Raw genomic sequence first — 14,689 nt, 5'->3', positions numbered from 1 at the left:
AATTTTCCAATTGGTTTATTATATAAAAACTTATTGGAGTGAAAATTAGAAATTCTGCAGTCAAAGATTAAAAAAATTGTGTTAAAAAATTTAAATTAAATTATTAATATTTTATAAGCTAAAAATGTAAACTTTGCACTTAATTAAAGTCGGTTAAATTTAATGTTTTAATTTGTTGGAGGAGCTAAAATATAACTCTTCCACTTAGCCATTAGATATCAAAGGGTAAAAATCTGTATTTAGTATTTTTTTAAAATAAAAAATAATATTAATATGTAGTTTAGCTTTTAAATTAATATTTAAACTTATATTCGGTCATTTAAATTGTTTCTTCTGCGTTCACATCGTTATATAAAATTAAAAAAACTTTAAAAATATATAAATTAATTTAAAAAATATAATTTTTTTCACATAAAAAATCAACCTCAGAAAAAAAATTATATATTTATTATTAATTTATTTAAAAAAATAAATGTTGCAAAGATGAACAAGATAGGGTCACTGCAGAAACAAAAAAGTTATGGAACAAACATGAATCATTAGAAAAATTTGTACCTGCAAACGTATGGAAGGAGGCCTTGTCAAGTCATGTCTAATCATAAAGGACGACGAGATAACATGCCAATGAAATATCCCATCAACTTTCGTTTTCTTATTCATTTTAAAAACACAATTTTATTTTAGGATTATTATACAATTCTTTTAATTCTATAAGCCAATAAATCAATACATATCTTTACTTAGCTTTTTTCATTTAGAAAACACACAAATATGGTTCAAATATAGACATATTTTTTTAATTGAGCTTGTGTGCCATGAGAATTCACTGATTGAGGCTTATTATTCAGAATCCAATGCGGCCATTGAACTTGCTATTGCATCAGTGTTCTTCAGACCAGACACATATTTTGGCTTGTCGATAAGACCACTTTTGAGATTCCTGGGGAGCTGTTAAAGGTTGTTATATTATTTTCTTACACGCCAAGAAATATTCACTTCTTTATTATATATAATATATTGGTTGGAATCAACAACGATTCTTGATGAGACGACAGACGTTATGACGTATGGTGAAAACTGTTGGAAAGCCAAATCATTGTCTACTTTTTAAAGCATGCAAATATATATATATATATATACTCAGACGAGTTCGTGACGATTTGCCCAAGAAATCTTATCAATAAAGATATATACAAACCTTGTTCTAATATACGGTCCAGGGAGCATCTAATATGTCAAATAACAGTGAAAAAAAAATGAGACAAGAAAACTAACTGAACCGATGAAATATGTAATTCTCTTATGCAGATTTACAAGGTTGAAAGATGGATAATTTATGTTCAGGGGTTGAAGATGAAGTTGCCACACTTGCATTTCCAACTTAAGGGTTTGTAATTAGAGCTGTCATCTCTTCTTGCATAAGCAACATCAGAGACTGAAGTTGAAGAAGGCTTGTTTTGAATTCTGAGTTGGGGATTTGTAGGCACTTGAATGGCTTCACAGTGACCGCATGTACTGCATCTTCTCTCACATCTTGGCGGCCTTGAACCTATCTGACCACTCAACACCATCGCCTTTTCTTCATTTACTACTCTCTATATTCAAATTAACAACACCAAGTCAGAACAAAACAAGTATATATAGTTTTGGTTTTCAAATTGTCTGCAAAGCTCACCTTATCAGATATGGGATTTGGTTTACCTGCAGTGAAAATAAGTGGGAATCAAAGGAAATTCACTTCAAAATCGTACCAAATATATGAAATGAAATGAATTAAACGAGTAATGAATTACCTTCAGCTTTGTATCTAGCTTGGGTCGTGGTTAAGATCAAGAGAAAACAGAGGAGAATATGGCAAGCTCTCTGGGGAACTATGAAACTGTGGCTGCAAACCATTTTGTTTTGATGAGAACAATAGAAAGGCTCTAAGCTACATAAAGTCAGTGCAAAACTTTACAGAAGAGACCATGAGAGGGTGCAAAATGAGATCAAAGAGATTGCAGTAAGTTGATATATAAACAAAGAAGTGGGTGGTTTGAGTAAATGAATGGAGAGCAGAATATAAACAAAAAGTTGGTGTCTGATAAAATGATGGAGCATGGAAGGGCAAATAAGCTTTGCAGAATGAAAGAAAAAGAAAGAAAGGGAAAGAAGGCAGAATAGATTAGCCTCGTGTGTTAAGCCAACTCCCCGACCACCTAAAAGCTACAAGACGAACAAAGTTTTTCAAACAGTTGACAGTAAAAACAGAGAAAGGCTTTGAGAGAGGAAAGAAGAAGACAACTAGGAACCAAAACAACAAAGAGAGCTACCACCCAATTTACACAAAAGGACGTGAAATAACAGCTGTGGGAAATTGGAGTTTCGCTTCTTCAAATTTACATTTGTTTTGTGTGTTGGTGGTGAGTGCGGGCAGTTCCACCGTATCTTCTTTTTCTGTTCATTCACGGACAAAAGGACGGTCAACACTATTATCTAAATAATAATAGCAGTAAATATTGCAGTTTCTCACTTTCTCCTCTCTTATCTCTCTAACGTCTTTAATCATTACTTTATAATTAGTAATTTATATTTATGGTTTTTTAATAATCAATATGATGGCTAAATGATTACTTTATAATAATTTTTTTATTATACTAAAATTTAAAATATATATTCTCCTTCCTTTTTTTTAAAGTTATTATATTTTTTTAAAGAAAATAAGGAAAAAAAATCAGAGAAAGAAAAAGTATCAGGCTTACATAATACACTCAAACCGAACAATCCATTTTCAAAGGAATAAAATAAAGATAAATCAAAACAATGAACATCCCTAATACAATTTGGAGGCCTTTCCCAGACTGAGTAGTTAATAAATAATAAGGTCACCCTAGCAAGCTTATGAACCACCCTATTAGACTTCCTACTAATCCATTCTCTTATGTTTTATTATTAATTTACGTCATATAAGCATTGAGATATATTTTTATTTGGTTAAAATTTAGTCCTATACTTTAAGTGTTAAAATGATTTTTTTTTACCTTTTCAATTTAAAAATCCTAGTCAATTACAATGAAAGTGAAAAAAAATAGAGTGGGGGGGCATGAGTCAATGACAAAATTGGAGTGTGGTGCAATTAAAAGAACTTCAAATTCGCTGGTGTTGTTTCCCAAACACCATTTCTGTCTAATGTATTTTCAATTTAAAAATCCTAGTCAATTACAATGAAAGTGAAAAAAAATAGAGTGGGGGGGCATGAGTCAATGACAAAATTGGAGTGTGGTGCAATTAAAAGAACTTCAAATTCGCTGGTGTTGTTTCCCAAACACCATTTCTGTCTAATGTAAGGCTCAGTGCTAACAACACTTGAGTAGAGTTAACAAGGCAAAACCAAAAGCTTTGAAGAAACTAGGTAGACCGGAAACAACAAGAAACCTGCATGCCAAGCCCGCATAGCTAGATAGTCATCTGCCGCGGATCCATAGAGGCAATGGTTAAAGTTAGCTAGTAGCAGATATGAGCATCCAACGAATCAAGCCCATAACCACCAAACTAGAACTACTGTGTTGATCCCAAGTTTCCAACTAACAATGCCATGCTCACAAGTGAGTATCATGGTTTGTCAAAAATAGTGGTCTTCTTGTGGGGTCACCATGTCGTAAGAGAGAATGGAGAGGAAAAATATCAAAGAAAGACTGAAACTGAGACTCGAGACAAAAGTAAGTGTGAGGAAAGAAGGGAGAAATATGATGAGATGATTGAATTCATATAAACGGAAGTCATTTATCTTCAATTAGCATTGTTGTTGCAATATCTAAGAAGATGTGAGTTTAAATACGCTTAAACACATGTTATCTTTCGATTTAAGAGTTTAAATAAAATTTGTTAGTAATAATAGAAATTGTATAAAAAAATACAAGGTGAAGTTTTTCCTTATCCATTAATATGTCGTGTCCAAGGTTGAAATTAGAAGGGTAGGCAAGGGCTATGCCTTCCTAAAATAAAAATTTGTTCCTTTTTAGTCCCTTGAATATTTATAAAGTTTTAAGTTAATTTAATGATAAAATTATATTTTGACTCTTTCAATTATGCTCTCTTCAAAAATTAAAAAAATTATAAAATTTTATATTAATACACTGACAAAATTATATTTTTAACTGTTTTAAAATTTTAAAATTTAAATTTCACCCTCCAAAACCATTTTTCATGTAAATATTTTAATTGGAGAATAAAATAAAGGAAGAGGGACGAAGAAGGTATGAGGATGAAAGAAATTGGTGGTGGATTTGTTGATAGAATTAAAAAAATTATCATAGTGTAAACCTAATTTAATACAAGTTCAACTGGTGGACTGGAGTGGGATGAATAATTGGATGTTTGCATCGAAGAATGTAAAGCGGACTTAGCCCGTGAACGTTGACATCATACCTTTCATCTAAATTGATCAAGTCAACAATATTTCGCAAAGTGGGCTTCCGCTCGTGCAATTGTTCTCAGCCTGGACCCTCGTCTATCCAATGGCATCCTTTATGAAAACTACGGTGAAACCACCATTAACTAATTAGCAACTTGTCCCTTGTCAATTTATATCCATGCAATTAGATTCTAGAGCAAGTCTTATATTTGGTATGACGATTACTCTAACGTCTTTATGGACACCCACATCAAACTCATTGAAGTCCTGGATAAGATGTAAATTTTATGATTAATCTATACTTGTAATAATTTTAAAAGTAATATCCAAATTTGAGCTGAATTTCTAATTATGTGTAATCATTGTCAGAAAGATTGAAATTAAAGTAAGCGATAAGGAAAAGGGATAGATGAGAATCTTAATTAATAGCGCCTACTTGCCTCTAAGATAACCTCTTGTTGTTGTTGCTTTGTCAAATCCAGCAGCTTCAATTACCGGCAAAATACACATACATTAAACCTTATGTCGAGCCAAGCTTTTGTTGCCAAATAATTCAACCACTGTTCGCAAAATCATGTTATATGTTGCGCGGAAGCGTGTGAAAGAGTAAAATTATTGTACTGAAAAATCACACTAAGTTCAATTCCCAGGAAAGAGAGGTGGATCACGAGGATCGCTTACATACCAGATCTTTCCTAGCCAGAATATCCCTCTATCGTAATTTAATAGCACAATAAATCACTACAATGACACTTGCAAAATATGCAGAACAAAAATAAAGAACACTAGAATTTTAACGAGGTTCAGCAAATTTTGCCTACGTCCTCGGGCACTACCAAATATATTTCACTCCAAAAATACAAGTGAAAGTTTACAAATAGGGAGAGAGAACAATTGCCTTAAGTAGAGAATGGCAAGTGTGGGATGAAGAAAGTAAGAAATGGTTAGGCCTATTTATAGTTGAGGTTTAAGGATCAACTTGCAATGTCCCTATACAATTAGGGACCAAAATTGCAATTATCCCATGCCAACTAATCTTACTTTCTACTTTCGGTGCCTTTCGGTGCCAACTTTCTGCCACTATTCATCTTTGAAAAGTCAAAGATTGTAGGTATCCAATAATCTCCACCTTGAAGATTTGATTAGGATAATCTTATCTTCACACAATTCTTTCTACCTTTGACAACAATACTTGATAGTGCCTTCTTCAACTGTTAAACTTGCAGGATATTGATCAAGTTCAAACAATGTTCGAACTTGGTTGTTGTTACCACCTTGGTCATCATATCTGCGGGATTATCTGCAGTCTTGATCTTCTGAAGACAAATTTTCCCCTCTTCAATAATTTCCCGCACAAAATGGAATCGTACGTCGATATGTTTTGTACGTGCATGATAGACTTGATTCTTTGCTAAATGAATAGCACTTTGACTATCACAATACACGTTAATATGCTCCTGAACCAACCCCAAGGTTTTAGCCATACCTTGTAACCAAATAGCCTCCTTTACAGCCTCTGTTACAGCCATGTATTCGGCTTCTGTGGTTGACAATGCAACTGTAGACTGTAGTGTAGACTTCCAACTTATTGGTCCTCCAGCAAGTGTAAACACATAACCGGTGGTTGATCTTCGCTTGTCCAAATCACCGGCATAGTCAGAATCAACGTACCCAATAACACATTTACCAAGTGTATTATCCTGCTTGAACAATAATCCAACATCCACGGTCTTCTGAATATACCGTAGAATCCATTTCACAGCTTGCCAATGTCCTTTTCCAGGATTATGCATATACCTGCTCACTATACTAACTGCCTGTGAAATGTCGGGTCTTGTACACACCATTGCATACATCAAGCTACCCACTGCATTAGAATACGGAACTTGCAACATGTATTCTCGTTCCGTATTCGTCGAAGGAGATAGTTGTGCAGAAAGCTTGAAATGAGAAGCCAACGGGGTACTTACAGGTTTGGTCTGCTCGTTCATGCCAAACTGCTGTAGTACTTTCTTCAAATACTGCTTCTGAGACAAGCTAACTCTGCCATGAGCTCTATCTCTACATATTTCCATGCCGAGAATCTTTTTAGCTTCTCCTAGATCTTTCATCTCAAACTCGAGATTGAGTTGAGTCTTCAATCTTTCAATCTCAACTTTGCTCTTATATGCTATTAGCATATCATCAACATATAAGAGCAAGTATATGAAAGTTCCTTCTTGTAGCTTCTGAAAATACACGCAATGATCAAATTTACTTCTTGTGTACCTTTGCCCTTTCATGAACTGATCAAATCGCTTGTACCACTGCCTCGGAGATTGCTTCAATCCATAAAGCGACTTTGTCAGTTTGCAAACCCAATTTTCTTTTCCAGCAACCTTGAATCCATCTGGCTGAGTCATATAGATTTCCTCTTCCAAATCACCGTGTAAAAACGCGGTCTTCACATCAAGCTGAACTAGTTTAAGATCATATTGCGCAACCAAGGCTAGCAAAATCCGAATAGACGAATGCTTCACAACTGGAGAAAACACTTCATTGTAGTCTATTCCTTCTTTCTGAGCGTAACCCTTTGCTACCAATCTAGCCTTGTATCGAATTTCATTTTTACCAGGAAATCCTTCCTTCTTTGCATATACCCATTTGCATCCAATTGCCTTCTTTCCCTTGGGCAGTCTCACCAACTCCCAAGTCCTATTTTTATGAAGAGACTGCATTTCTTCATTCATAGCTTGCTTCCACTTTACACCATCAGAGTTACTTATTGCTTCTGTGTAAGTGGAAGGAACATCATCATCTGCAATTGGAAGTGCATAGGCCACCATATCGTCAAAGCGAGCAGGCTTACGAATCTCTCTTCTTGGCCTCCTATATGCAATTGAATCTTGTTGCTGTAGAAGTTCTTGGGTCGAAACTTCTTCATCATTTGTTCTTTCAATATTAGCTGGATCATCATTAACCTTTTCAAACTCCACCTGCTGCAAAGTACTACTGGTTTTGTCATCCTTTTGTGAATCCTCGTTCTTCATCATGGTTGATTCATCAAAAGTTACATCTCTACTGAAAAACAATCTTCCTTGTATCAGGACACCAGAGACGGTATCCTTTTACACCACCAGTTATACCCATGAATAATGCTTTCTTTGCTCTTGGGTCTAACTTAGATTCTTTTACATGATAATATGCAGTGGAACCAAAAACATGTAAAGAATCATAATCATAGCAGGTTTACCAGTCCACATCTCCATAGGAGTTTTTCCATTTATTGCAGTTGATGGCAATTGGTTAATTAGATGGCACGCATATGTAACTGCCTCAGCCCAAAATTCCTTGCCCAATCCAGCATTGGACAACATACATCGAACTTTCTCCAGTATAGTCCGATTCATGCGTTCTGCCACCCCATTCTGCTGTGGTGTATCTCGAACAGTGAAGTGTCGCACAATGCCCTCATCTTGACATACTTGTAGAAATGGATCATTTTTGTACTCAGTACCATTATCTGATCGAAGTCGTTTGACCTTTCGACCTGTCTGAGTCTCCACCATCTTCTTCCACTTCAGAAATGCATCCAAAACTTTATTTTTTCTTTTCATTAGATACACCCATACTTTTCTTCAATAATCATCAAGAAAAGTGACAAAATAGTGCATACCTCCCAAAGAAGCCACTTTGGTAGGTCCCCACACATCACTGTGAACATAGTCCAGAATTCCTTTCGTATTGTGAATTGCTGAACCAAATTTTACCCTCGTCTGCTTGCCCAGAACACAATGTTCACAGAATTCCAATTTGCAAGAATTTGCACCTTTCAACAAGCCTTGCTTCGCCAAAGTCTGCAAAGCTTTTTCACCAGCATGTCCCAATCGCCTATGCCATAACCTGGTAGCCTCTGAATCTGCATCTTTCGCAGAAGCTGTTGATGTTGATCCAATAACTGTACTTCCATTTAAATAGTACAAGTTATTTCTTCTAGTGCCTTTCATCACCGTCAATACCCCAGCTACTACCTTTAGTAATCCATCTCTCAAAGTGATTGTGAGCCCTTTAGATTCTAGGGCCCCTAATGAGATGAGATTTTTCTTCAAGCTAGGTACATAGCGAACATCTGTCAGAACTTGGATTGAGCCGTCATGGTTCTTCAATTTGATTGTACCTACACCCATTGTCTTACAGGCACTATCATTGCCCATAAAAACAACTCCACCTTCTAGTTCTTCAAGACTAGAAAACCAGTCCTTATTAGGACACATATGGTAAGTACATCCCGAATCCAATATCCACTCATCCGTTTGACATGCCATTGCCATGCCAACCAAGCTAAAGTCTGACTCCTCATCATGCTCCGCTACACATGCATTAGAAATAGACTTGTCCTTTTGTAACTTAGGACAATTCTTTTTCCAATGCCCTTTCTCACGACAAAAGGCACATTCATCTTTGGCGGGTCTCCCTTTGGACTTACCCCTTCTACCAGGTTTGCTGCTGTGTGAACGACCTCTTACTGTTAAGACTTCTGCAGTTGTATCTCTGTGATCTCTTTTATCTTTCTTTCGAGTCTCAGATCTATACAACGCACTACAGACTGCATCAAATGTGATTGAATCTTTCCCATGAAGCAATGTGGTGGTAAGATGATCATATTCATCAGGAAGGGAATTCAACAACAATAATGCCTTGTCTTCATCTTCAAATTTCTCATCCAAATTTAGCAAGTCTGCTAAAATTTTATTGAATGAGTTCACATGGTCATTCATCGACATACCGGGTGCATACGTGAACCGAAAAAGTTTCTTTTTCATATAAAGCCTATTTTCAAGACTTTTCGTTAGAAACTTTTCTTCCAATGTATCCCACAGCTTCTTCGCTGATGTCTCCCTCATGACGGAGTACTTCTGCTCTTTGGCCAAACATAGGCGGATTGTACCACACGCCTGTCTATTGATCTTGGCCCACTCCTTGTCATCCATCTTGTCAGGTTTTTCTTCAAGGGCTATATCCAGCTCTTGCTGACATAAGACATCCAGGATCTCACACTGCCACATACCAAAATTATTGGTACCGTCAAATTTCTCTACTTCAAATTTTGCATTTGTCACAATAGTCCTTGCTGATGACGATGCTGCTGCCATTTTTCTCCTCAATCCCAACTACTGTATACGTGAACAGTACTGTATACGTGAATAGTGCCATATACGTGAATAGTACTGTATACGTGAATAGTGCCGTATACGTGAATAGTGCCGTAAACGGTCGTATTCCCCAAGTACGAACCTGGCTCTGGTACCAATTGTTGCGCGGAAGCGTGTGAAAGAGTAAAATTATTGTACTGAAAAATCACACTAAGTTCAATTCCCAGGAAAGAGAGGTGGATCACGAGGATCACTTACATACCAGATCTTTCCTAGCCAGAATATCCCTCTATCGTAATTTAATAGCACAATAAATCACTACAATGACACTTGCAAAATATGCAGAACAAAAATAAAGAACACTAGAATTTTAACGAGGTTCAGCAAATTTTGCCTACGTCCTCGGGCACTACCAAATATATTTCACTCCAAAAATACAAGTGAAAGTTTACAAATAGGGAGAGAGAACAATTGCCTTAAGTAGAGAATGGCAAGTGTGGGATGAAGAAAGTAAGAAATGGTTAGGCCTATTTATAGTTGAGGTTTAAGGATCAACTTGCAATGTCCCTATACAATTAGGGACCAAAATTGCAATTATCCCATGCCAACTAATCTTACTTTCTACTTTCGGTGCCTTTCGGTGCCAACTTTCTGCCACTATTCATCTTTGAAAAGTCAAAGATTGTAGGTATCCAATATTATACTTGCACATGTTAGATGAGATCCATTGCATTATTATCGGGAAGCTTTCAACTCGTAAATGTTACTTTCTTAAAAGAAAAAATATAAGAATTAATAAGTGAATGTAATGACAAAGTACATTATTTTTAAAGAAGAGAATTAAAATTTGAATCTAAAAAATGATATTGTCGAGAGAAATACTCACGAGATCTGAAAAAATTTTCATTATAACATGGACATAAAAATACTTTTAATTATATAAAAAAACTAAAATATAGAAAGTATGAGATATTGCAATAGCTCCCTTTATCCTAGATTGCTATTACACTCGTTTATGGCTGGGTATCCCATCAAGTCCAACAACCCCGACAAATGTATGGTTAAGGATTTTGTTGAGATAAAATATGTCGAGAGTTGCTAAGCGGCACTCGATAGGGTCGATTACAATATGTTATTGAAGTTGTTAAATACTTGTTTTATTTGGTTTGACAATTTAATGAGAAAATCGTTGGACCTGATTATATGCTATTTAATTATTGGCTTCTGGAGATTAGATTGCATTCAAGTGAATCAAATCAACCTTTGAAATGTACAAGATCAATTAAGGTTATGTTATTGTTTTGAAAGTCATATATTCAGTTAATTGTTATTTGATTAGTGTGATTGTATTAGCTATTTTTAAAGAATTATTTTGTATTCACTTAGATTTTGAGAGCTTATCAAGTGCATTCAAATCTATTAATTAAGAAACGCTTTCTTGTGCAAATATTATTGAAAGTGTTTATTGCCCAAGTTGTAAGAGGAAGATTTGGAGGTGAGTATCTTAATCTTTAGATATAAATGTGATTCTAATTTAGTTTACACTACTTTCGATAATGTTTTAATTTTATATCTCAACAAATAAGGAATCTGGTGCATAACCTAGGTTTTCTATCAATAGAACAATCAATTCAAAAGTTACAAAGAAGTAATAAAATATGATAATCCTATCAAAAACTTGTAGGGACTTTTGTTTTTCTAATTTTGTAAACGAAACCTATGTTGCTCAAAAGTTTAAACTTATCTATGTGATTTTATTTTTCTGATAGGATATAGATTTTTATAAATTTAGGCATTCTCAGTTAACCATAAATTCAAATTTATTAACCTAATTATAAAAAAGATTTCTAATTTAATTTTAAATAACAAAACGCGGTATTTTGTTTCAATTGAAAAATAATGAAGCAAAATAGGAAGGATCCAAAGTACAATAAATTGTTTTAACCATAAAACCGTGTGACAGGTGCAACTGATTAGCGAGCAGATGATTATTCATGATTGTGATTGGGCACAGATGTCAGTGCTATTATAGCTTAATTAGGAGCCTTATCATCCTATAGATTATGACACCATGTTCTTTGTTAATTGCAATTTATGTGGAGGGAGAAAAAAGCTAGAAAATGAAAACTATGCAAATATTCTCCAGCCTGCTGGAAAATAAATAATCTGAAAATTTCACTCTTTCAAAACAATATTTATAAAAAAAATTAAAGCCATTTTTTATTCATTTAAATTTTTTAAAAATTCATAAATTATTGACACGCGTTGGTACGGCATTGCTAATTAAGTTCCATCACCTTTCCAACATGTAAGTCAAGGCAGAGGTCCCCAACTATTTTACTAGCTCCCTGCCAACGTTTGGTATTCTTGTAAGAATCACGACTTTGGCCTGCTGTTTTCGTCCTTCACTGTCATGTCAATACAATTTACGAAAACTATAGGTTTTCCAAGGGAGAGTATCTTTTTCAGGTTTAAGGTATTTTCTTTTAAGATTTTATAAAAGAAATATTTCTGTAATAATAATTTTTATCTAAGTTCACTCCTAATATTAATTTACTCAAAATTTTATAATACTAATAATAATTAATACAATCTATAAGACTACGGAAATCTTAAATACGTGTACCATATATATAAGCTAATTAGGTTTAGGAAAGAAAACATAAAGGATGAAAATGTTGAATGAAAATTTAGATGGGTGAGTTAAAGAGTTGGGTCAATCAGGGCCTAATGAGGGTTTGGCATTTGCTGGATGGAAAGCTAAGCAGGTTGATGGCACTTCCCATGCAGCAATCTACATAGAACCCACCTATACTATATATATACACACCACTACGGCTCTCATCTCATCTCTAAATCAAACATTATAATAATAACAATAATTCTCTTTCTGTTTCTCTGGTTTAAACATGGGTATGGGTTTAAGGAATGGATTTCTTTTGATTTTATCTTGTGTTGTTACACTTTCCCTCTCAGTTTTGGGGCGACCTGCCACTTTCCTTGAAGATTTTAGAATCACTTGGTCTGATTCTCATATTAGGCAAATCGATGGAGGGAGAGCCATCCAACTTGTTCTCGACCAAAATTCAGGTTTAACTTTGAATGCTTTTAATATAAATCTTAAACATGAACAACTAATTATATTTTTTGTTTCCCGCAATGATATGGTTGTATTAGGCTGTGGATTTGCTTCTAAAAGGCAGTATTTGTTCGGACGTGTCAGCATGAAAATCAAGCTCATCCCCGGCGACTCCGCCGGAACAGTCACCGCCTTTTATGTACGCTAACATATATAATCCTTCAATACTTCACTTACTCTATTTTCAATATTCAAATTGGTTTCACTTTTAATTTGGAACATTGCAGATGAATTCTGTTACAGATGCTGTGCGAGATGAGCTAGACTTCGAGTTCTTGGGAAACCGTACCGGGCAGCCATATACGGTTCAAACCAATATCTATGCCCATGGAAAGGGTGACAGGGAACAAAGGGTTAACCTTTGGTTCGATCCTGCTGCAGATTTCCATACTTACTCAATCATGTGGAACCATCATCAGATTGTGTATGTTTAACAGCTATCAGATCATTAATCTACTTTTCGTACGACATTATTTAATCAATGATGCCTGTTCTTGCAGGTTCTATATTGATGAAGTGCCAATTAGGGTTTATAAGAACAATGAAGCTAGAAATATCCCATACCCAAAACTCCAGCCAATGGGAGTTTATTCAACGCTGTGGGAGGCTGATGATTGGGCAACAAGGGGAGGTTTAGAGAAAATTGATTGGACCAAAGCTCCGTTCTTAGCTTATTACAAGGACTTCGACATTGAAGGATGTCCGGTTCCAGGGCCAGTAAACTGTGCCACAAACAGTAGGAACTGGTGGGAGGGCACTGCTTATCAAGCCCTTAATGCCATGGAAGCTAAAAGATATAGGTGGGTTCGTATGAACCACGTGATATACGATTACTGCACCGACAAGTCCCGTTACCCGGTTACCCCACCGGAGTGCATGTCCATCATCTGAAAATCCAAACCCAAGTGACGTTTCGTGTCCTATTTTACGTACATATGTACCTCCCTTTATACAAATAATAGAGCCATGCAAAAATTGGGTTTTAATTGTAAAGGGAAAAATAAGTGTGCATTGCATATAATTGTGAAGTAAAAAGTCAATTCCTATTTGTCTGTATTTGGTGCATTCTGTTTTGTGCCAATAAAAGCTTTCTTCAAAAGATGTAATTTATTAATTTTTAACTTTTAGTTCTCAATTTTCAGCCTTCTTCATAACTCTTGCTGGCTTTTTGAAAAAAATGGTTGGTTTATGGGTCTTCATAAATCATAATGATGCAAACCAACAAAATAGATTTATTGGAAATGAAACGACAGATGAAGCCTGCAAAATATTCAAGAGTGTTTGAAAATACATTTGCTTTTAATTCATTAGTGAATGGTCCCCTCTTCTTTGGCCGCTATATTCATTTACCCGGTCCCCAATATTGCATCAAAACAGATCAATGTTATGTTATCCGGATTCAACACATTTTAAGCGTATAGGGGTGAGCATTCGATCGAATCGAATAAAAAATATTCGAGTTAATCGAGTTTTCGAATCTCATTTTATGATCCTAACTTTATTTGAAGTTTTCTCAAATCGAGTCGAGTGAGATGGAATTCGAATCGAATATATTTGTTCGAGTTAAATTTTAAAAAATAATTTTGGGTCCTTGAAACCACTGTCATCCATCGTAATAAAATTTGTCCACCTTAATCAATTTTTTTTTTAACTTTCACCACCTCATAATTTATTTATTAATTTTTTATATACTGGTTAGCTTTTTTGCTTGCTTAGTTGTTTCAATTATCTTCAGATTCTTGTCACTATGTATTTTGGAATTAAAAAATATATTAAATGTAAAAATATGATTTTTTAATAAAATTTATTTTAAAAATAAAATGTGAAATTGATACCAATATAAAATTTTAACAAGAATATTTGATGGGTGTCGAATCCACCAATATAGACCTACGCCTAATTTGCGATTTAAGCAGTATAGGGAGTAGGGTCGATCCCTCAGAGACTGGGTTTATTGTAAATTGTTGCTCGCTTGACCAGATTTATGTCGGGGCAGCTGTCGTGCCCAAGACGTTCGGGGGGATA

The 14,689-nt window shown here is 35.0% G+C and overlaps 2 protein-coding genes across 2 annotated transcripts; one reads left to right on the top strand and one right to left on the bottom strand.

The window, feature by feature from the left end:
* Window positions 1-1,159: 1,159 nt before the first annotated feature.
* On the bottom strand, window positions 1,160-2,343 carry LOC107911612 (EPIDERMAL PATTERNING FACTOR-like protein 2). The gene is made up of 3 exons (XM_016839478.2): window positions 1,794-2,343; window positions 1,676-1,701; window positions 1,160-1,595 (listed from the first exon to the last, which is right to left on the bottom strand). The coding sequence occupies exons 1-3, from the start codon at window positions 1,894-1,896 to the stop codon at window positions 1,341-1,343; spliced, it is 384 nt and encodes a 127-aa protein (XP_016694967.2). The 5' UTR covers window positions 1,897-2,343; the 3' UTR covers window positions 1,160-1,340.
* Window positions 2,344-12,306: 9,963 nt separating this feature from the next.
* Window positions 12,307-13,799, top strand: LOC107911611 (probable xyloglucan endotransglucosylase/hydrolase protein 7). Its single transcript, NM_001327047.2, has 4 exons — window positions 12,307-12,615; window positions 12,703-12,803; window positions 12,892-13,088; window positions 13,165-13,799. The coding sequence occupies exons 1-4, from the start codon at window positions 12,435-12,437 to the stop codon at window positions 13,553-13,555; spliced, it is 870 nt and encodes a 289-aa protein (NP_001313976.1). The 5' UTR covers window positions 12,307-12,434; the 3' UTR covers window positions 13,556-13,799.
* Window positions 13,800-14,689: the final 890 nt, after the last annotated feature.

This window comes from Gossypium hirsutum, chromosome D11, assembly GCF_007990345.1.
Source record: "Gossypium hirsutum isolate 1008001.06 chromosome D11, Gossypium_hirsutum_v2.1, whole genome shotgun sequence".
Lineage (NCBI taxonomy): Eukaryota > Viridiplantae > Streptophyta > Magnoliopsida > Malvales > Malvaceae > Gossypium > Gossypium hirsutum.
Note: the sequence above shows the minus strand (reverse complement) of the source record. Positions and strands in the feature narration are given on the sequence as shown.